This window comes from Squalius cephalus (genome assembly GCF_949319135.1).
Source record: "Squalius cephalus genome assembly, chromosome: 14".
Lineage (NCBI taxonomy): Eukaryota > Metazoa > Chordata > Actinopteri > Cypriniformes > Leuciscidae > Squalius > Squalius cephalus.
Genome location: NC_137135.1, coordinates 36,234,292 through 36,256,047, shown reverse-complemented (window position 1 = coordinate 36,256,047; position 21,756 = coordinate 36,234,292). Strand labels below are relative to the sequence as shown.

The 21,756-nt window shown below is 39.9% G+C and overlaps 2 protein-coding genes across 2 annotated transcripts; both read right to left on the bottom strand.

Annotated features, from left to right (window-relative positions):
* Positions 1 to 978: 978 nt before the first annotated feature.
* Positions 979 to 13,450, bottom strand: ube2ka (ubiquitin-conjugating enzyme E2Ka). The gene is made up of 7 exons (XM_079892966.1): positions 13,276 to 13,450; positions 11,740 to 11,833; positions 10,874 to 10,932; positions 9,812 to 9,894; positions 9,627 to 9,726; positions 3,092 to 3,220; positions 979 to 1,852 (listed from the first exon to the last, which is right to left on the bottom strand). Exons 1-7 carry the CDS (start codon positions 13,345 to 13,347, stop codon positions 1,778 to 1,780), a joined length of 612 nt encoding a protein of 203 aa, XP_079749092.1. The 5' UTR covers positions 13,348 to 13,450; the 3' UTR covers positions 979 to 1,777.
* A 2,752-nt stretch (positions 13,451 to 16,202) lies between these two features.
* On the bottom strand, positions 16,203 to 19,558 carry LOC307170848 (microfibril-associated glycoprotein 4-like). Its single transcript, XM_079892156.1, has 6 exons — positions 19,481 to 19,558; positions 19,294 to 19,352; positions 19,021 to 19,224; positions 18,651 to 18,747; positions 18,099 to 18,266; positions 16,203 to 16,729 (listed from the first exon to the last, which is right to left on the bottom strand). Exons 2-6 carry the CDS (start codon positions 19,297 to 19,299, stop codon positions 16,473 to 16,475), a joined length of 732 nt encoding a protein of 243 aa, XP_079748282.1. The 5' UTR covers positions 19,300 to 19,352; positions 19,481 to 19,558; the 3' UTR covers positions 16,203 to 16,472.
* Between the last annotated feature and the right edge of the window lie 2,198 nt (positions 19,559 to 21,756).

The window sequence follows — 21,756 nt, the reverse complement described above, 5'->3', positions numbered from 1 at the left end:
CATATAGGGCGTTATTTGAGGGGACAGTCATTTGTAGTGGTGTCCCAAACCATAGTGGACATTATTGAGTGAGTGCACTTATTCAATCCCACATTGCACTGCAATAACAAGTCTACTCAACCGATGTAAACTCAACGCCTGTCCGAATTCCCTCACTCGTTTTCATTCACTCTTTCAAGTGAACAGTATTAGTGGACTAACGTGGGGGATAGGGAATGAGGGTTTGAATAAATAACAGTTATTTACATTTTAATTTCAGGATTCTTTGATGAATATGAAGTTCAAAAGAACAGCATTTATCTGAAATCTAAAGCTTTTGTAACATTAAACTCTACCGTTCAAAAGTTTGGGGTCAGTAAGAATTTTTATTTTATTTTTGGGGGAAAGAAATAAAATAAATCAATACATTACTTAATCAAGGATTAATTAAATTGATCAAAAGTGACAGTAAAGACATTTATAATGTTACAAAAGATTCTATTTCAAATAAATGCTGTTCTTTTGAACTTTCTATTCATAAAAAAATCCTGAAAAAAAATGTCCACAACTGTTTTCAACACTGATAATAATCATAAATGTTTCTTGAGCATCAAATCATCATATTAGAGTGATTTCTGAAGGATCATGTGACACTGAAGACTGGAGTAATGATGCTGAAAATGTTTAAATATATCAAAATATAAAAAAGTTATTTTAAATTGTCATAATATTTCACAATATTACTGTTTTTTGTGTTGTATTTTTAATCAAATAAATGCAGTCTTGGTGAGCAGAAGATCCTTCTTTTAAAAACATTAAAAATCTCACCGATCCAAAACTTTTGAACGGCAGTTTCTCTCTCTCTCTCTCTCTCTCTCTCTCTATATGCTAAGATCATATCCCTCCATGCTCATATATTCAGAGAAAGACCTCTGTATGATGTTTTTGTGCTCTCAGAACCTGCAGTCAATGTAAAACACAGATCATCCAAACATCACATGCTCAGCCATGAAACTAGTGTTTATTTCACTATTCCACAAAGCAATAATAAATAAAGGCATTGCCACATTGCTTTAATTTATACAGACTTTAATAGCTTTATTTACAGATGAACTCGTCTTTCATATATTTGCGTGTGTGTGTGTGTGTGTGTTTTCCAGTCTTGAATGTTTGAGATTAACATCTATGAGTGAAGGTACCATTTCACGTCGTTCTGTTTGACACTGTAGTTTTAAAAATGTTTTCCAGATAAAAGAGCCAATGATTGTGCGGGAGGGAGAAAGACTGCAGTGCTGATTGTGTGTGTGTGTGTGTGTGTGTGTGTGTGTGTGAGGGGGCGGGGCTACAGTCGGGCTGGAGTCAGATTGCTGCACCGTTCTGAGGGAAATGATGATGATGATGATGATCATAATGATGATGAAGATTATAAGAGAGAAAGAAAAAAGGCACATCCAAACCAAAATAAGTAAACAAAAGAAAGAGATAGAAAAGTTCACAGTCAGTTCACCCAAAAATGAAAGTAAACGTATCTTTTCCTCGCGCTCATGTTGTTCAAAACCCGCCATTTGTACTGCAAAATCACCAGCCACTTTCTTCATACAGAGAAAGAGCAGCGCGAACATTCGGCTAAACGTCTCCTACTAGACAAATACGAGTTCAGAACAACATAAACATGACGCTTTCAGTTTGGGATGAACTATGTTGAGTAAAGGAATGGAAAAGATGGAGAGAGAACAGGAGGATGAAGAGAAAGAGTGTGATTGTGTCAGATCAGGTGCTTTGGCTCCTCGTGTCGGACTCAGTTGCTGAGCAATAGTTCTGTCGCCGTCTCCACGTCCCAGGACTTCGACGACAGTGCCACTATGACTGCGTTCTGCACAGAGGAAAACAAGGGATTCTGACGAGAGGAAATACTACACAGACTAAATAGTGTGCAAAATCACATTAGTGGCTTCTAAAGCATAGCATGTGCACTTGTTAGGGCCCTATGAATCCCACAATGCGGGAAAACGTGGACGGAATCGCGGAATCCAGTCATAAAAACAGGATTTACTGTATAGCTCTGTACTATACTGTATAGAGGATGTGAACGCATGAACTTCAGCTCCAGAGCCGCTCTGAGTCACTTTATCAGCATTTACCATTTCATTTAAGAACAACTACTGTCACAAACACACAGAAACTCTCCTCACAGCAACCCCTCACAATAAAAGTTCGGTTTAACTTGAAGAAATTGTGACAGAAATATTTTACAGATGGTTAAAATGAATGTTTTATGCCTTTATTTGATTGCAGGAAAAATTAAAATACATAATAGAATTTATAGGGGGAATTTATAAATAATAAAAATGATTTACATTTATTTATTTATTTATTTTTATAAAAATTATGTATTTTATAAATGGTTGTTTTTATTAATTCAATTAAATATACATGATTTTTGATTATTAAAACTTAATTAAACCATTAAAATGGAATCCAGAAACCTTAACACAGAATTTGGTTAAAAAAACAAATGGAATTTGAGAAAAAATGAATAAAACCCATTTCATAGGGCCCTAAACATACTTTTTTGTTAATCTTTTAATAAATTGTTGTTAAATTGATTTAAGTTGCATGGTTACAATTAATTAGACATGCTTGCTGATTACTAAAATTGAATTTAACCAATAAAAAGGAGTCCAAAAAGAATAAAAGGGAATTTGGGGGAAAATAAAAAGGATTTCATAGGGCCCTGATTTTTGCACATGCTTTTTGAACAAATATTTTGCATAGAAGTGCAACAGAAGAAGCTCAGCTGACAAACCTTCTGCCAGGAACATTACTAGAAAGATCATTCAATGTTATCTGGTTTTTAATTATGTTCTCAGAACGTTAGCACAAAAACATTATTTATACATCTTCCATAAATTTAAATGTTTTTTAAATGTTTCTACTTGTTTCAGAACATTCAAAAGTAACGTTTGCATAATGTTTGAAGAATGATCAAATGGAATGTTCCCTTAACATTCTTATAACCAAGAAAAAACATTTTTGAAACATTCTGAACATTCAAAAATAACATTTTGTTTTCATAACTGTGTTTTTGGTAAGCGTGTGTTTCGCTACTCACCTTCTCAAAGCCCATGGCGCAGAGCTTGTCTATTTTGCGTGTGTAGTCTGGGCTGGAGACGGGAGCTCCTGCGTAAACATGTGACCAGAGTCGAGCCGTCTGTTTGAACATCTCTGGGTTCTGTTTATACTGTCAGACAGGAAATAAACAGTGAAAACAGGAAGTGACCACATCAGCCTGACACCCAAATGAAGCATAATCTTGTTTCCTTATATTAGCTAGTAAATATGTGTAGAGTTATTAGCATCTCTTTTTCTAGAACATAACTTTCTGAAATGCACGTTTACCATATCACTCGTAAACAATAGTAAAACTACAATGGTACAAAAAAGTTTGAGGCTGCATTTATTTGATTAAAATACAGTAAAAATAGTGAAATATTATTATAATGTAAAACCGCAGTTTTCTAAGTGAATATATATTAAAGTGTAATTTATTCCTGTGATCAAAGCTGAATTTTCAGCATCATTACTCCAGTCTTCAGTGTCACATGATCCTTCACAAATCACTCTAATATGAGGATTTGATGCTCAAGAAACATTTATGATTATATTATGATGAATAGAAAATCAAAAAAGCAGCATTTATTTGTAACAGTGATCATTTGTAACATTATAAATGTCTTTACTGTCACTTTTAATCAATTGAGTGTGTCCTTGCTGAATATTAATAAAAATTAAAATAATAAAAAAAGATCGTCTTTCGAAGTTTAATAATCACATTAGGACGCTGTGGCGAGGGGGGCGTGGTTTTGCGAAGTCTGTAGCAGGAGAGAAAGGAGGGGGCCGATCGGTGAGTAAGTAGGTCAAGTGCAAAATGATGAACACCTGTGTCTGATTGCAGTGATTGGTGTGGAGAGACCGGATATAAGCCAGCATGCGGGAGGAGATGAGAGAGAGAGTTGGACTGGAACCTCACCTGTACTCTGTGTTTGAATGAAGTTGTGATTGTTATTTGTTTCTCGTTGTTATTGCTGTGCGTTGCACGGTGAATGCGCTACGTGCGCCCTTTTGTTTATTTTGTTTATTTTGAGTTAGTAAATAAAGTGAGTGTTTCAGTCACGCCGACCCCTGTCTTCTTCCTTCCTTACAATACAATATCTGAACCTCGTTACACTGGTGCCGAAACCCGGGAAGGAAGAAGATCGCCGCCGCCATGCAGACTCCGCCAGGTACGCCATTTGCGGACATCATTCAATCGCTCGCTGGTCTTCACCAGGAACATCATCAACATCTGCTGGCCATAAAGGAGGAGCAGGACAAACGGTTCGAGGCGCTCCTCCGAGGCCAGCATGAAGACCGCGAGTTGTTCCGGAGCTGGATAGACCGGGAGGTTAGGGCCGTCCCCCCATCATACAAAGACTCGTCCTCGCCGATACCTCTCAACAAGATGGGCCCCGAGGATGATCCGGAGGCATTTCTGGAATTGTTTGAGAGGTCGCCTGAGGACAGGGGATGGCCCTCGACGGACTGGCCAATGCGGCTGATACCCCTGCTGTCCGGAGAGGCGCAGGTGGCCGCACACCAACTGCCAGTCCAGAATCTCCTGGTCTATCAGGATTTAAAGCGGGCCATTCTCCAGCGGGTTGGCCGGACTCCGGAACAACACCGCCAGAGGTTCAGGACGTTGAACCTCGAGGAGTCTGGCCGACCCTTCATCATGGCCCAACAGCTCCGGGACTCGTGCCGCAAGTGGCTGATGGCCGACGGAAGCGACGTCGAGAAAGTCATCGATCGTGTGGTGCTGGAGCAGTTCGTGGCGCGGTTACCAACAAAGACCGCGCAGTGGGTCCAGTGCCACCGCCCGACGTCGCTGAACCAGGCCATCCAGCTGGCGGAGGACCAAATGGTGGCGTGCCCGGGGGTCGGCGAACCCCTGCCATCTGCTTATCTCTCTCTCTCTCTCTCTACCCCCCCCCCCTAAGCCCTCTCCCCTTCCCAGGTACCAGGCGAATCTGCCGCCGAGGCCGGCTCCAAGGTGGAGGACAGGGGGGGCGGCGGAGCCGGTATCTGCCCCCAGGCCTCTTCCCCGGGGAGGGGGCCCATCGAGGGGGGGATTTTCTCCCCAGGCTGCGCTACCTCTCTCTCCACGCCAATCCCTTGACCCGCTTCCTGCCACTGGAGCGGCGGGGAGGCCCGGGCCGGCTTGTTGGCGCTGCGGGGACCCGAGTCATTTTATCGATCGGTGTCCGGTGATGGAGGTGGGGACTCTGATCCGGGTCCCCGATGCGCCGCAAGCTGCCCCCGATCAAGCTGGCCTGTACCAAATACCCGTGAGTATAAAGGGGGGTACTTTTCAGGCTCTGGTGGATTCAGGCTGTAACCAAACCTCTATACACCAAAGCCTGATTCAACCTAAGGCATTAGATAATGGCCGCATGGTTAAGGTACGGTGTGTGCACGGGGAAGTGGTGAATTATCCGTTAATGCCTGTGGATATTCAATTTAGGGGACAAAAGCATAGTGTGGAGGTGGCGATTAACCCGCACCTCCGGCATCCGCTGATTTTGGGGACGGATTGGCCAGCGTTTAATGAATTATTGGGTCATTTATGTGCGGATGCTTCTTGGGTAGAAAAAGATAAAAGGAAGGTGGCAACTGCTCAGTTGGGAGAAGCTGATCCGGAACCTCTGGGTACTGGTTCAGGGGAACAGAGCGCACTGGAGAGAACCATTCTCACAGAGCGCGATGATTTTCCCCTGGAACAGTCCCAGGATGACACGCTGAAACATGCCTTTGATCAGGTTCGCTCTATCGACGGCCAGCTTCTCCACCCCGACCAACCGCTCACCTATCCGTATTTTACAATTATAAAAGATAAGTTGTATCGGGTAACCCAGGATGCCCAATCAAAGCAGGATACAACTCAGTTGTTGGTACCCAAAAGCCGTCGGGAAATGCTTTTCCAGGCGGCTCACTCTAATCCAATGGCCGGGCATTTAGGACAAACAACGACACTAAACCGTCTCATGGCCCGATTCTTTTGGCCGGGCATTCACGAGAATGTACGCCAGTGGTGTGCGTCTTGTCGTGAATGTCAGCTGGTGAATCCACCGGCCAACCCAAAAGCACCATTGTGCCCTATTCCGTTGATGCAGGTCCCCTTCGAACGAATTGGTATGGACCTCATCGGGCCATTAGAACGGTCAGCACGGGGACATCGCTTTGCTTTAGTCCTGGTGGACTACGCAACACGATATCCTGAAGCAGTCCCGCTTCGCAATATTTCCGCAAATAGCGTGGCGAGCGCTCTGTTTCAACTAATCTCCCGGGTGGGAATCCCGAAAGAGATTCTCACCGATCAAGGCACGGCGTTTATGTCACGAACGATACGCGAACTTTACGAATTATTGGGCATTAAATCGATCCGGACCAGTGTCTATCACCCACAAACAGACGGGCTGGTCGAACGATTTAACCGCACTTTGAAATCCATGATTCGAAAGTTTGTACAAGAAGACGCCAAAAATTGGGATCGGTGGTTAGAACCCCTCTTGTTCGCTGTACGGGAGGTCCCTCAAGCCTCCACGGGGTTTTCCCCCTTCGAGCTTCTCTATGGGCGTCAGCCCCGCAGGGTGTTAGACGTCCTTAGGGAAACTTGGGAGGACGGACCTTCAGCTAGTAAAAATGAAATTCAGTATGTCCTGGACCTGAGAACAAAACTCCACACTTTGGGGCGGCTGTCAAGGGAGAATTTGTTACAGGCTCAGGATAAGCAAAGTCGGCTGTACAACCGGGGGGCTAGACTGCGTCAATTTACACCGGGAGAGAAAGTGCTTGTATTACTTCCTACCTCTAGCTCAAAATTACTCGCAAAGTGGCAAGGACCTTTTGAGGTTACACGGCGAATTGGAGATCTTGACTATGAGGTAATACGAACAGATAGGGGCGGGGCACATCAAATTTACCACCTCAACCTGCTTAAAAAATGGTCTGAGGTGGAATCAGTGATGCTGGCGATGGTAGTGAGTGGAGAGGAGGATCTCGGTCCAGAGGCGAATGTCAAAACAAAATCTCTCGCCCTGGCCGCTGGGGGAGACCACCTCTCACCATCCCAACTCACTGATGTGCATAATTTACAAGCAGATTTTGCTGATGTGTTCTCGCCCCTGCCTGGTCGGACGGACCTCATTCAACACCACGTTGAGACAGAGCCGGGCGTGGTTGTTCGCAGCCGGCCGTATCGACTGCCAGAGCACAAAAAGAAAGTTGTGCAAAGCGAATTAGAGGCGATGCTAGAGTTGGGAGTAATAGAAGAATCTAACAGTGACTGGGCGAGCCCGATAGTTTTAGTTCCTAAAACGGACGGCTCGATCCGGTTCTGTGTAGATTACAGGAAGGTGAATGCTGTGTCGAAATTCGACGCTTATCCAATGCCAAGGGTTGACGAATTGCTTGATCGGCTGGGTACTGCTCGTTTTTATTCGACATTGGACTTAACCAAGGGATATTGGCAGATCCCCTTATCTCCCTTATCCAAAGAAAAAACAGCTTTCACCACGCCGTTCGGATTACACCAATTTGTCACTCTTCCTTTCGGGTTGTTCGGGGCTCCGGCAACGTTTCAGCGTTTGATGGACAGGATTCTCCGACCGCACGCTGCATATGCCGCTGCCTACTTGGATGATATCATCATCTATAGTGGTGACTGGCAGCGTCATATGCAGCAGGTGCGGGCTGTCCTGAAGACGTTGAGACGGGCGGGGCTCACGGCCAACCCGAAGAAGTGTGCAATTGGGCGGGTGGAAGTAAGGTATCTGGGCTTCCACTTGGGTCATGGGCAAGTGCGTCCCCAAATTGATAAGACGGCAGCGGTTGCGACTTGTCCGAGACCCAAGACCAAAAAGGAGGTTAGACAGTTCCTGGGGCTGGCGGGTTATTACAGAAGGTTTGTGCCTAATTATTCGGACCTCGCCAGCCCGCTGACTGATCTAACTAAAAAGGAGGTACCAGATACGGTTCAATGGACGGAGCAGTGTCAGCGGGCTTTTACCCAGATAAAGGCTGCTTTATGTGGTGGACCGCTCTTACATGCCCCTGACTTTTCTCTCCCTTTCATCCTACAGACCGACGCGTCGGACAGGGGGATGGGCGCGGTCCTGTCCCAGGAGGTGGAGGGTGAGGAGCGGCCGGTGCTGTACATCAGTCGAAAGCTCTCTAAGAGAGAGACGGTGTACAGCACCATTGAGAAGGAGTGTTTGGCCATCAGATGGGCCGTTCTCACCCTCCGCTATTACCTCCTGGGACGGGAGTTCACCCTCTGTTCGGACCATGCTCCCCTGCAGTGGCTCCACCGCATGAAGGATACCAACGCGCGGATCACTCGTTGGTATCTCGCTTTACAGCCGTTTAAGTTCCAGGTGATCCACAGGCCGGGTGTACAGATGGCTGTGGCTGACTTTCTCTCCAGGAGGAGGGGGGGGGAGGCTGCAGGCCGGATGGCTCCCCGGCCTGAGTCGGGCGGTGGGGGTATGTGGCGAGGGGGGCGTGGTTTTGCGAAGTCTGTAGCAGGAGAGAAAGGAGGGGGCCGATCGGTGAGTAAGTAGGTCAAGTGCAAAATGATGAACACCTGTGTCTGATTGCAGTGATTGGTGTGGAGAGACCGGATATAAGCCAGCATGCGGGAGGAGATGAGAGAGAGAGTTGGACTGGAACCTCACCTGTACTCTGTGTTTGAATGAAGTTGTGATTGTTATTTGTTTCTCGTTGTTATTGCTGTGCGTTGCACGGTGAATGCGCTACGTGCGCCCTTTTGTTTATTTTGTTTATTTTGAGTTAGTAAATAAAGTGAGTGTTTCAGTCACGCCGACCCCTGTCTTCTTCCTTCCTTACAATACAATATCTGAACCTCGTTACAGACGCATTCACGATTCCTGTCTTTCTGTCGCCAAATTTAATACATCTTAATGATAATTAAGAGTATGATAATACCATTTAAGATATTAAAAACTTTTTATGGCCTTAAATTCGATCAAACAAAATGTACGATTTTTTTTATTTTTATGATTTATCCGTGCACGTCATTATTATTTTAAATTCATGTCTCGTAATCTTGAATGAGAATAAGTTCCTCTTGCAGCATCTCTGATGTGGGCGGGGCAACCTGTCACTCACATGAGATCCACCAATAGCAAACCACAACCATCCAATCAATTCCACACAGACAAAATCAAGCCCCGCCCACATTTGTTCTTGTTCCAGAAGCGTTTCACTCGGATATACGACACAATAGAGAAGAAAAGACCAGCACAACTTCTGTTTCATGTTCACTTTAAGCACACATGGGGACTCTACAGAAACTCTTAAAACCACTAGAGATTTTACTATACTATTTGCACGCCCACTTTTTGTTGCTCATTCCCGACACAAGCTCACATATACATTTATTATTTGTTATTATTTCAACTTTGTGGTGTTATTTTTCAATTAATGTTTGTGTTTTGTTGTTTGTAGATGTATTGTTAATTTGTTTTTGATATGTAGAGACCCTCGAAAACAAGGGGTTAATCCTAATAAATACATAATTCTCTATATACCTGATTGGCGACCACAGCGTCCTGTGGATCATCTGGTTCAGCGGCGGCCAGAAGAGCCTGTAGTGACAGTAACACTGTTCGGAGGGTCATGGCTGCCGCCCTGAAACACACACACACACACTCAGCAGAGAGTTCAGTGTTCACTGTTGCTTCACAGCTCTATAGTGCGTTCAGTAAGATCTTACCACTGGTCCTTCAGGATGTCCAAGCAAATGGCACCTGTTACTGAGCTGATGTTGGGATGCCAGATCTTCGTTATAAACCGAACCTGAAAAACATCAGCGGACAAGTGGAATTATTAATACCTAAAAACATCAGTCAATAGCAGAGCACGCAGCTCACAATGTGACTCAGTTTCAATAACTGCAAATACAAAATGCATCTAAAGCACTAATATTTGGCGGATTAATGCAGCTTGTTGCAATAAAAATCTGCACTACAATTTACAACTCTAAAGTTGATTGTTCGTGTGCACAGACAACAGAAGTAGAAGAATAAGAAGGTAAATAAGCTTCTTTTAGACGCGGCTCAGCAGTTTTTATGCTGTAAATGAGATTATGTATCAGAACCGCCTCAAACGTTGTTATCAGTCGGCATCCGTCTTGTTTTCTGTGGTTGTGCGTGGGAACATTCAACTTTTAAGTGTGTGATGCACGTGTTCCTGTACAAAGAAATGCCGCCTTAGAAAAACTATTTTCTAAACATATCTTTCTCTTGTTTTACAGTAAAATATTCCTCAGTATTTCCATCTTGTTTTCCAGTCGAAATATCAAAATATTAATTTACTTGAGAAGCAAAATGACTTCAGATATTAAGTAAAATATATTAAAAATTAATTTACTTTATGCTTAAAACAAGAACAAATATCTGCCAATGGGATCAGAAAAATAACTTGTTTTCCATTTGAATTAAGTTTGTTTTTCGACAGATATTTGTTCTTGTTTTGAGTATTAGTTTTTGATCATTTGTTCATAAAACAATGCTTAATATCTTCAGTCATTTTGCTTCTCCAGAAAATGTATCTTGATTTAAGAATGTTTAGATATTTGTGCTGGAAAACAAGACAGAAACACTGATGAAAAACATTGAACTTTTTTTTTATTGTACTTATATGAAGGCTCCTGCATATAATTGTTTGCACAAACTTCACAGCACTCCTGATCTACCATATGATACCAACAGTTAAACTAGATTAGCCAGTGTTTAACCCAGCGTTTAACCCAGTGTTTAACCCAGTGTTTACTCACCTTTGGTGGATTAAATGGATACGTCTCTGGAATTTTAATTTCTAGTTGAAATCTGCCACCTACAAAACAGGAAAAGACAGAAAGTCACATAAAAGTAGAGACAAAATCAAAACAATTTATGAAATCAACATCATATTAGTGTAAATATCTACTCCAGTAAGCATGTCACCAAGACATATGTTAAAAAAACATAATCTGAAACGTTTAGAAACATCAACATAAACAAGTGTTGTGTACAACACTTATGTACAAGAAAAAATGACTAAATAACCACACACTGTCATTTCATTCAGGAATAATATCATGAAGATTCCTTATAGAGCTTTGGAATTTTAAAATAACATTAATTTGGTTTTATCTGTATTTAAAATCAGTTTAAGTCGACACAGATGAGACTGTACAATATCAAACGCTGATTGCAAGTATTGAAGAGCTTGTGAAGCTGATGAGTATCATCATTATAAAGACCTAGCATTGAGAATGTTATCACAGATATTATTTATAAATAAGGAAAATAAAATGGGTCCCAGTACAGACCCCTGAGGGACTCCTTTAGAGACAGAACAACAATGGCTTGTCTCTTTAAAAGAATGTCATGATCAGCTGTGTCAAAAGCCTTCGATAAATCAAGAAAAAAAGCAAATTTGCCTGCAACCTAAGGCATTAATAATGTCGCTAAACACTTTAATAACAGCTGTAACTGTGCTATTCTGCATTCAAAAACCAGACAGAAAAGGAGAAAGAAGATTATTTAGGTGCCATTGGCGGGCGTGGCATCAAATAGTGCAGATATCTTGAGATGTATGTGGTTGATCAGGTAAGACAGAAACACAGTTAATAGATCATAATAATTCCTTTGCTCTCGCCTTCATAAGGTGTATCTGGCGGTCCTGCGATTTCCCCCCTCAGTTCTGTGAAATTCTCATCCACTAAATCAACCTTGATCTGGTTTTTACTCGTCTGTGAAAATAAAAAGAAATGTCAGGAAAATTAGTCAAGAAAAAAAAATATGTAAATAAAAATCAATTCCACAAAATTGCCCACTTTCGTCCCCAAAATTAGAGCAGAAAATGCCTAGGAAAGTATGGATTAGGTTTCCAACTTTGGAAGGTAGCTATTAGTTTTCTTCATGCCCTCAAAAATAAACACAGACTCCAAAAAGTCGAAGCTTGAAATTTAAATGGCTAAATCCAAAGTCAAAACCCCTAAACTTCGCAACTAAATCCAAAAATCAAACCCAATAATGCCCAACTCGCCAGAATTCAAAAGGACCAACTCTAGCAAAAACATCCCAGAAAGTTCCGACAACGACAAGGCTCTCTCAAAGTTATGAACAAATGTTCTTGGCAAAACATACTTTTGTTAACTGGGATACTGTAGTCAAGTCATAGTACCGTGATGATATCAGAAGGTAAAATGCAACTAAGAGTCATAAAAAACGTGATTGTTTTTGTACCATGGTAATACTATGGTATTTTTGGCACTTCGTTAGTGACTGACAGTTGTGACAACTCACTAGAATTGGTTATACCCAACTAAACCTGTAATTTAAGTTAGATTAATAGCCTACTTAATGAAGGATCAGAGATTTAGATGGTAAATTCAGTTCATTGTTTCTTAAGTTTTCGTTTATACTCGTGTTAAAAGTGTCACACAACATTCAATACACACATTAGTACATCATAACACAAATTATTTAAAGAATAAACTTTAATCACGAGTCACAAATGGAGGTTTTAATGAAAATTGACGCCCGTAATACAATTATAATAATCATCAATTATCATTGTTGTGATTCTGTCGAAACTATTATCAAATCCATGACAAAACTACAATAAAAAGTTTACAACCCTGTCAGCCCACATAAATTAACCCAAATATTCATTGTTGTGCGTCTAAAAATGTTGTTTTAACGTCAAACGTAAGCGTAAATATGTGTGTTTACGTAGCACTAGCTGGCCTTCAGTTAGCATGCGGCTAATCACACACACACACAGGCCTTTATTAAAAAACACTATAAACACACATAAATACACATCAAACCACTGCATTAACATAATAGACACCGCAGAATCGATTAAATAAGCCATTTGAATGTCAGAGAAATGTGTTGTGGTTCGTTTCGGCGGGTTTGGACTCGTTTAAATGCTGTTCGGCCTGGACGGGACAAACATCCCATAATATTCCCCCAAATCGCGTATCTGACACCACAAACACACATTAAACTGCATTATCTCAGTGAACGAGACAAATCACAGCAGTAGCAGACTCGGTCCGGATCAGAGAGAGTCACAATTGAGCCGTCCATCATCTCACATGATTAAATGCACATGTGTCAGTCATAAGGCATGATTGACAACTGTCAAGCGAAATACACACATGTGTGTAAGTGTTAAACGAACCTCTTCGCTTTTCAGAACCTCTTTAAACTCCCGTTTGATCCGCTGGACCGCGATGTTGGCCATGCTGTTCATACACCACCACCACCAACAACACACACACACACACACACACACACACACACACACACACGCGCGCGCGCGCGCACACACAAACACACACACACCTCTCTCTCTCTCTCCTAATTTGCAGCTATATACAATAAAAATGTGCAAAAGTGCAATAACAGTACAGTTTATGCTCATGTAGCCTATGGTATTTTTGATGTGCCTTGGCTACATGAATATGGTAATGATTCCATATCAAAGTACCAGTATTGACTCCTGATACCAGTAATAACCACAGTACCTTTTGCACAACCTTCAGTTTTTGTCCTATACTGCATTCAGAGCGAGTGTGAGCGAATGTTGTGCCTCTATATCAGAGTAAGAAGTTTTAGTTTTAAGGTGCTTTATTGGCATGACAAATGTTTTTACATCCGTATTTCCAAAGCATTTGGAAAGTAGTGCAAAACAACATAAAAACTGTGTAATGGACAAATACAAAATTAAATAATAAAATGAATTTATAAGTAAATAAGATAATAAGAATTATGCACTTCATCCTTCAACTGCTTTTTGTTTCGATTATTGGTTCAAAATAGCAGCTTCCAGCCTTACATCAACATTTGAAATACATTTTGAATACATTAAATAAATACATGTGTGTGTTTATCTAGTTTATTCATCAGAAGTTCACCCAAGGCTGCTTGGAGAGATAGCCTAATAGGGCCAAAAAAAAAAAAAAATTAAATTTCATAACATCTTCTATATGGAAAAGTCGACTCATTGTCAGAGTCATTGTTGTGCTTCAAGTTCATCATGCTAGTGAAGTTGCTTTATTTTGCAACTTCGTTATGCTTTAACGTATAGCCGACCTTGAACATCTTTCAGTGAGTCTGCTGTCACAGAAGACGAAGTTGGCACTGTACATTTTTATTCTGATTACACATATATTCATTTACCTTTTATTTCTAAAAATTTAGAAAAAGTGGTTCTGAGCCAACTAAAGTCTTTTTTAAATGATAGTCAGATCTACGAGAAATTTCAGTCTGGTTTTAAATTACGTCATAGTACAGAATCTGCACTTCTACGAGTCATGAATGATGTTCTGCTCAGTACTCACACAGGGCAATCTGTAGCTCTCGTCCTCTTAGACCTTAGCTCTGCTTTTGACCTGGTCGACCATGATATTTTAATCTCTCGTCTTGAAGCATGTACAGGTTTTAGGGGCATGGTGTTGAAATGGTTCCGCTCATATCTGTCTAACAGAAGCTACTCTGTTCGTATCGGGAAACAGTGCTCATCTAAAATGAAACTTGGGTTTGGTGTTCCGCAGGGTTCTATTCTTGGGCCAGAACTATTTCATTTGTATATGTTACCTTTAGGTTCTATTTTAACTAAACATGGGGTTTCTTTTCACCTGTATGCCGACGATACCCAAATTTACATGCCTCTAAAGCGTGACGACACGTCTGCTTTAAAGCCACTACCTGGACTTTATAGATGACCTGAAATTATGGCTTACTGGTAATTTTTTGAGTCTGAATGAAAACAAGACGGAAATGATCGTGTTTGGCCCCAGTGATCGTAGTACACATGTTTGTGACCTCCAAACGTTGTCACCCCACAGTACCACCTGTATTCGGAATCTGGGGGTCTGGATTGATAACAACATTACCCTTGAAAAGCAGATAAGTGCGGTGGTAAAGTCCTGCTTTTTTCACCTCCGTCTCTTAGCTAAGGTTAAACCATTTTTGTCTGGTAAGCACTTTGAGATAGCTATGCATGCTTTCGTAACATCCAGATTGGACTATTGTAATTCTTTATATATTGGGATTTCTCAGAAACACATCACCCGTCTACAAATAGTCCAAAACGCAGCTGCACGCCTTCTCAAAGGAAAACGAAAATTTGAACATATTACACCGGTTCTGATTTCGCTTCATTGGCTACCGATTACATTTCGAATAGATTTGAAAGTTTTGCTCTTTGTTTTTAAATCTATACAGAACTTAGCTCCCCAGTACCTATCTGAATTGCTTCATCCAGAAATGAAGTCAAGATCACTAAGATCGGGGGACTCGAACTTACTTTCTGTCCCCAGGACCAGACTGAAAAATAGGGGTGACCGTGCTTTCGCAGCTTATGGACCCAAGCTATGGGATAGCCTACCCCACAATATCAGATCTGCCCAAACTCTGACACTTTTTAAAACTTCTCTGAAAACGCATCTCTTGTCATTAGCTTTTAATATACCCTGATGTGACCGACTTTTTCTTCTTTGATGTGTATCTTTGCTGGTTTTTGTGCTGGTATTGTCTACCCTTATTGGCCTTGTTAAGCACTTTGGTCAACGCCAGTTGTTTTTAATTGTGCTATACAAATATAATTGTTGTTGTTCATGTTTGTATTTTCTTATTTCTTAGGCTCCACTTTTGACTATTCTTGTGTAAGACTGTCTGTGTGTAACTTCTTATGTGCACATCGTGGACACATCCTGACAAAACAAGGCCTTGGACACACTTATACACACACACACAAACGGGAACTCTCTTACTTGATATTATATTTCTTAATATGCCATTGTATGGCAGAGATTGATCTTTGAGGACTATGATTGCAAAGACAAAAATACTGAGGAAGAACAGCACTTTTTTTGCAGTAGAAGTTATATATATATATATATATACATATAGAAGTTATATTCTAGCTTTTTTGTCAAATTAATTAAAACATAATGTTGCATTTTCAAACTGTTGCTAAAACAACTCATTTGCTCCATACATTGATGTTTGGAGAACACATTGACATATTGTGTCCCCTTTTATTTACTTGAAACTCTGAATACACTATTTTCATAATTCATATATGAAGCCCACATGAGTATTGCTAATGTCTATTTAGTTTATTAATACATAAAACACATAAAAATCAACATACTGCTTGCATGAGCATACACTTTTATTACTTCAAAATCAAAGCAAACAAAGCATGTAGAAAAGCCATGAAGTCATGAACCCAATTTCAACATTTTGATTTAAAAGGACAACAGATGTCAAATTATTTTTTCTGATGGGAATATATCTTAACATATTTTAAGAAAGATCCACATGAATGCATTGTAGTTGTGGATATGCAAAGCGTTTGTAACCCCTGGTCTACAGCACGCGTCTGATCTTCATGGTGATGGACTTCAGAGATCTCCAGCTTTTCTTCCACTCGTACCAGTTGGCCGCAGTATTTATAGTCACAGTCTCTTTCCCCCACAAATACTGACCAGTGGGGTTTGTGCTATAACAACTATAGTACCAAAACCCTCCTGATTTTTGTACAGCACAGGAGCCATCTTTCCAACTGTCTTGGTCTTTGTCAAAGGTGGAGAACTTCATTCCATTGTGGCGACTCAAAGACTCACCTGCAAAAAGGAGAAACTTTCATTATAGACACACTTTTATTTATCTTTTCATTCATCTAAAATAAAATTATTTAAAGTCCCCCTGTAGTCAATAATTGTATCCCTTAAAACTCATCTTTGATCACCAAAATATTTTTGTCAGCCAGAGCATTTCAGCACTTCAGTCGTTCTGAAGTCAACGGGTCAGTCGTCAAGTCAGAGAGTTTTTGAATGGGCTTTTGGTTAAATGCCTGAAATAAGGGCTGTGGTGAAAAAGATGTTTTCAAGTTATATGAATTACATCATAAATAATCACCTTGTGATTTAAAAAAAAAAAAAAGTTTTTACTTGCTAACAAGTGACTACAGAGTTCGTCTGGACATTAAACGTCATCATCCGAACAGGTAAACGTATATCTATACACTAGTTTGCTTTTAAAGTTTATAATCATGCTGTTGCCAACTGTAATAACTCAAACTTTCAGTGAAAAGAAAGAGTTGTTTAGTGATGTTGAAGTCATGTGACCGTTGTGTACTTCGTTTATAGCCTATGGTACAGCTTTTTACTTCTGCTGATTGTATTTAGGCTTCAAAAGTAGTTCATTTGTGGACATTATCATGATGTACAAGCCCGTTCAGACCAGAACGATAACTATAAGAATAACTAACTATTAGTGTCCACACCAGCGGACGATATCTTTCTATTTATTATAAGCGCGCTGCTGTTTAATCGCCTGTTGCTTTAAATGCTTGCGCTCTTTAAAGCAGGATTGATTCTGATCGGCTGTAAAACCAAAATATTGTTCATCAGCTGAAAAAAAATCATCCCCTGTAGTTAATCATTTTATCCCTTAAAACTCATCTTTGATCACCGAAATTATCATTTTAAAAAAAATTTCCTTGAAAAAAATTCTTCATGCCTTAAAATATCTTGAATGTAACTCGACACCCTTGCCTCATTTAGTATGCGCGGTTCTATGAATATGCAAATGAGCCCCGCCTCTACTCACTCACTCAGCTCAGAGATCCACTGGTTGACGATCACACGTTGATCTGATTGGTTACAAGGTAGTTTGTGGCGTCAGAAACACCAGCGATTTCAAAGCGTGTTTTTGAGACTGTCTTTGGTTCACTGCAGTTTTAAGGAGGAAATACTCAGCAATGCTGTCGACTTATGAATTTACACATGCTTAAAGCACATTAAAAACACCACATACACACATAAACAACATTAAAACTTAATTTCACCACGGTGGACTTTAAAAAAAAAACGTTAGTTTAAACACGGTTTAAAGCATTTTCTTCCTCCTTAATTAAACAATCCAGCTTGAGTAGATTCATCATTAGGGTCACACAAGTGAAAACCTGAAAACATTTGTGGACAGTTTGACCTGCTCCTCCATTTACGAAGCCGCTGATATGCAGTTTGTACCCATCAGCCTCAGAATCCACAGAGAAGGACTCGTACTCAGCGTAAGCCGTTGACCCATCAAAATCCTCCAAATCTACTCTGAGTTTATACTGATTCCTGCGTGTCAGCTGGTAAATAAGCTCTAAACCTGTTGAAAACATGAAATGAAACCGGTTTAGCAGGTTAACTCAAAGAAATGTCCACATAAATCTGCATTTATAGGCTGTGGTCCAGATTAGGGAAGGTTTACACGTCAACCAACGATAGAAAAGTTTATCCTCTGTATTTTTTTGCGTTCGTCCGCTGAAATGACTAAAAACGCTGTATTCACAAACTCATGTTTCTTTTTTTAGTTTAGTGTCGCTTTTAAAAAACATGCACTTTGAAATCCGTTTTCAAAACGCATAATTTTTTACAATTATTTTTCATTTGAAAACATGGTTGTGTAAACGGCCACTTTCCATGTGTCTGATTGCATGTTTTTTCTCTTTGTTTGCTTTTTTTTTGCCCAAAATGTCCCAAAAACACTCACCCAGCCAGTATTCGCCTTCTTTATTACCAAAACCCCGTTTATAACTCTCCCATGGCCTGAAGAAATTCACCTCGCCGTCCATTCGCCTGAGAATCACCTGAATCATTCATAAATCATTCATCGGTTTTACATCATTCATACTTTTAAGGGTGTAAAGCATTAAAAAAGTGTTTTATTTTTAACGTTTTTTAACTTTTCAGGCTTTCTTTAGCAACAAATGTCAATTTTGTTGTGTGATTCCTAAGCTGCCAAATGCATGACAGTCTTTTATGAACTATTTCACACTTAGATGCTGTATAAGTAAAATAAAAGAGCACAAATAAAAGCACTCGGTGACAATAGTATATATTATTATAAAATATGCAAATACCGTCCAGTGGCCTCTTTCATGGAGTCCGGTGAGGACCATCTGACAGTAGACCTGCACCGGCCCATCTTCTGAGGAGACGGTGTAAACGCCACTGGCAGTTTTCCCACTCGAATAAATATCAGAGCAGTCAGTGGCAAAGCATTCAATTTTGGGCACTTCAGTCGCCAGCAACACGGCAAACAGCGCAGACAAACACAGCAACACCTGAGAGAGACACACAACTCAAGATCTGCTGTCTGACTGCATCTGACATTCTTACACACTAACACTCACACTCATGTTTGCGGAGATGCTTCAGAGGTCCAGCTCAGAGGATTAGGTGGGATTTGCACCTGAAATACAGTTCAGACAATTAAAATCACCTTGAAAGTGAACACATATTCAGTCATTTCCTGAAGAATAAAACGTATATTTTGTTGAGATCTGCATCGTTTTCAAAATGACCAGAAATAAAACTCACCGTATGGGTTGAGAATCTTGTGAATGTTCAGACGAGAGATGTGTCTTTAAATATCTCTCCAATCGTCAGGATCCTCCTCTGTATCTGACACATTTACAAAAAAACACTAAAGCTTTTACCTTCAAATCTTTATTGGACAGTCATGGGTTAGATGCCATAAATGGAGAAGTATTTTTGTTTTTAGCCCTTTTTTGGCAACCTGCTTTATCATCTTCAAAAGAAGTCAAAAGAGGAATTTATTAATCTGAAAGTGATGATAAAGTAACTGATTGCAACAGTATAAGTGCATAGTGTATAAGTGAATAGTGTATAAGTGAATAGTGTATAAGTGCATAGTGTAAAAGTGCATAGTGTAAAAGTGCATAGTGTATAAGTGCATAGTGTATAAGTGCATAGTGTAAAAGTGCATAGTGTAAAAGTGCATAGTGTATAAGTGCATAGTGTATAAGTGCATAGTGTAAAAGTGCATAGTGTAAAAGTGCATAGTGTATAAGTGAATAGTGTATAAGTGCATAGTGTAAAAGTGCATAGTGTAAAAGTGCATAGTGTATAAGTGCATAGTGTAAAAGTGCATAGTGTAAAAGTGCATAGTGTATAAGTGCATAGTGTATAAGTGCATAGTGTAAAAGTGCATAGTGTAAAAGTGCATAGTATACAGTGTATAAGTGCATAGTGTATAAGTGCATAGTGTAAAAGTGCATAGTATACAGTGTATAAGTGCATAGTGTATAAGTGCACAGTGTAAAAGTGCATAGTGTATAAGTGCATAGTGTAAAAGTGCATAGTGTAAAAGTGCATAGTGTATAAGTGCATAGTGTATAAGTGCATAGTGTATAAGTGCATAGTGTAAAAGTGCATAGTGTAAAAGTGCATAGTATACAGTGTATAAGTGCATAGTGTAAAAGTGCATAGTGTATAAGTGCATAGTGTATAAGTGCATAGTGTATAAGTGCATAGTGTATAAGTGCATAGTGTATAAGTGCATAGTGTAAAAGTGCATAGTGTAAAAGTGCATAGTATACAGTGTATAAGTGCATAGTGTATAAGTGCATAGTGTAAAAGTGCATAGTATACAGTGTATAAGTGCATAGTGTATAAGTGCATAGTGTAAAGTGCATAGTGTATAAGTGAATAGTGTATAAGTGCATAGTGTAAAAGTGCATAGTGTATAAGTGCATAGTGTAAAAGTGCATAGTGTAAAAGTGCATAGTGTAAAAGTGCATAGTATACAGTGTATAAGTGCATAGTGTAAAAGTGCATAGTATACAGTGTATAAGTGCATAGTGTATAAGTGCATAGTGTAAAAGTGCATAGTGTAAAAGTGCATAGTGTATAAGTGCATAGTGTAAAAGTGCATAGTGTAAAAGTGCATAGTATACAGTGTATAAGTGCATAGTGTATAAGTGCATAGTATACAGTGTATAAGTGCATAGTGTATAAGTGCATAGTGTAAAAGTGCATAGTGTATAAGTGCATAGTGTATAAGTGCATAGTGTATAAGTGCATAGTGTAAAAGTGCATAGTGTAAAAGTGCATAGTGTATAAGTGCATAGTGTAAAAGTGCATAGTGTATAAGTGCATAGTGTAAAAGTGCATAGTGTATAAGTGAATAGTGTATAAGTGCATAGTGTAAAAGTGTATAGTGTATAAGTGCATAGTGTATAAGTGAATAGTGTATAAGTGCATAGTGTAAAAGTGCATAGTGTATAAGTGCATAGTGTATAAGTGCATAGTGTAAAAAGTGCATAGTGTAAAAGTGCATAGTGTATAAGTGCATAGTGTAAAAGTGCATAGTGTAAAAGTGCATAGTGTATAAGTGCATAGTGTAAAAGTGTATAGTGTATAAGTGCATAGTGTAAAAAGTGCATAGTGTATAAGTGCATAGTGTATAAGTGCATAGTGTAAAAGTGCATAGTGTATAAGTGCATAGTGTATAAGTGCATAGTGTAAAAGTGCATAGTGTAAAAAGTGCATAGTGTATAAGTGCATAGTGTAAAAGTGCATAGTGTATAAGTGCATAGTGTAAAAGTGCATAGTGTAAAAGTGCATAGTGTATAAGTGCATAGTGTATAAGTGCATAGTGTAAAAGTGCATAGTGTATAAGTGCATAGTGTATAAGTGCATAGTGTATAAGTGCATAGTGTAAAAAGTGCATAGTGTATAAGTGCATAGTGTATAAGTGCATAGTGTATAAGTGCATAGTGTAAAAGTGCATAGTGTATAAGTGCATAGTGTATAAGTGCATAGTGTATAAGTGCATAGTGTAAAAAGTGCAT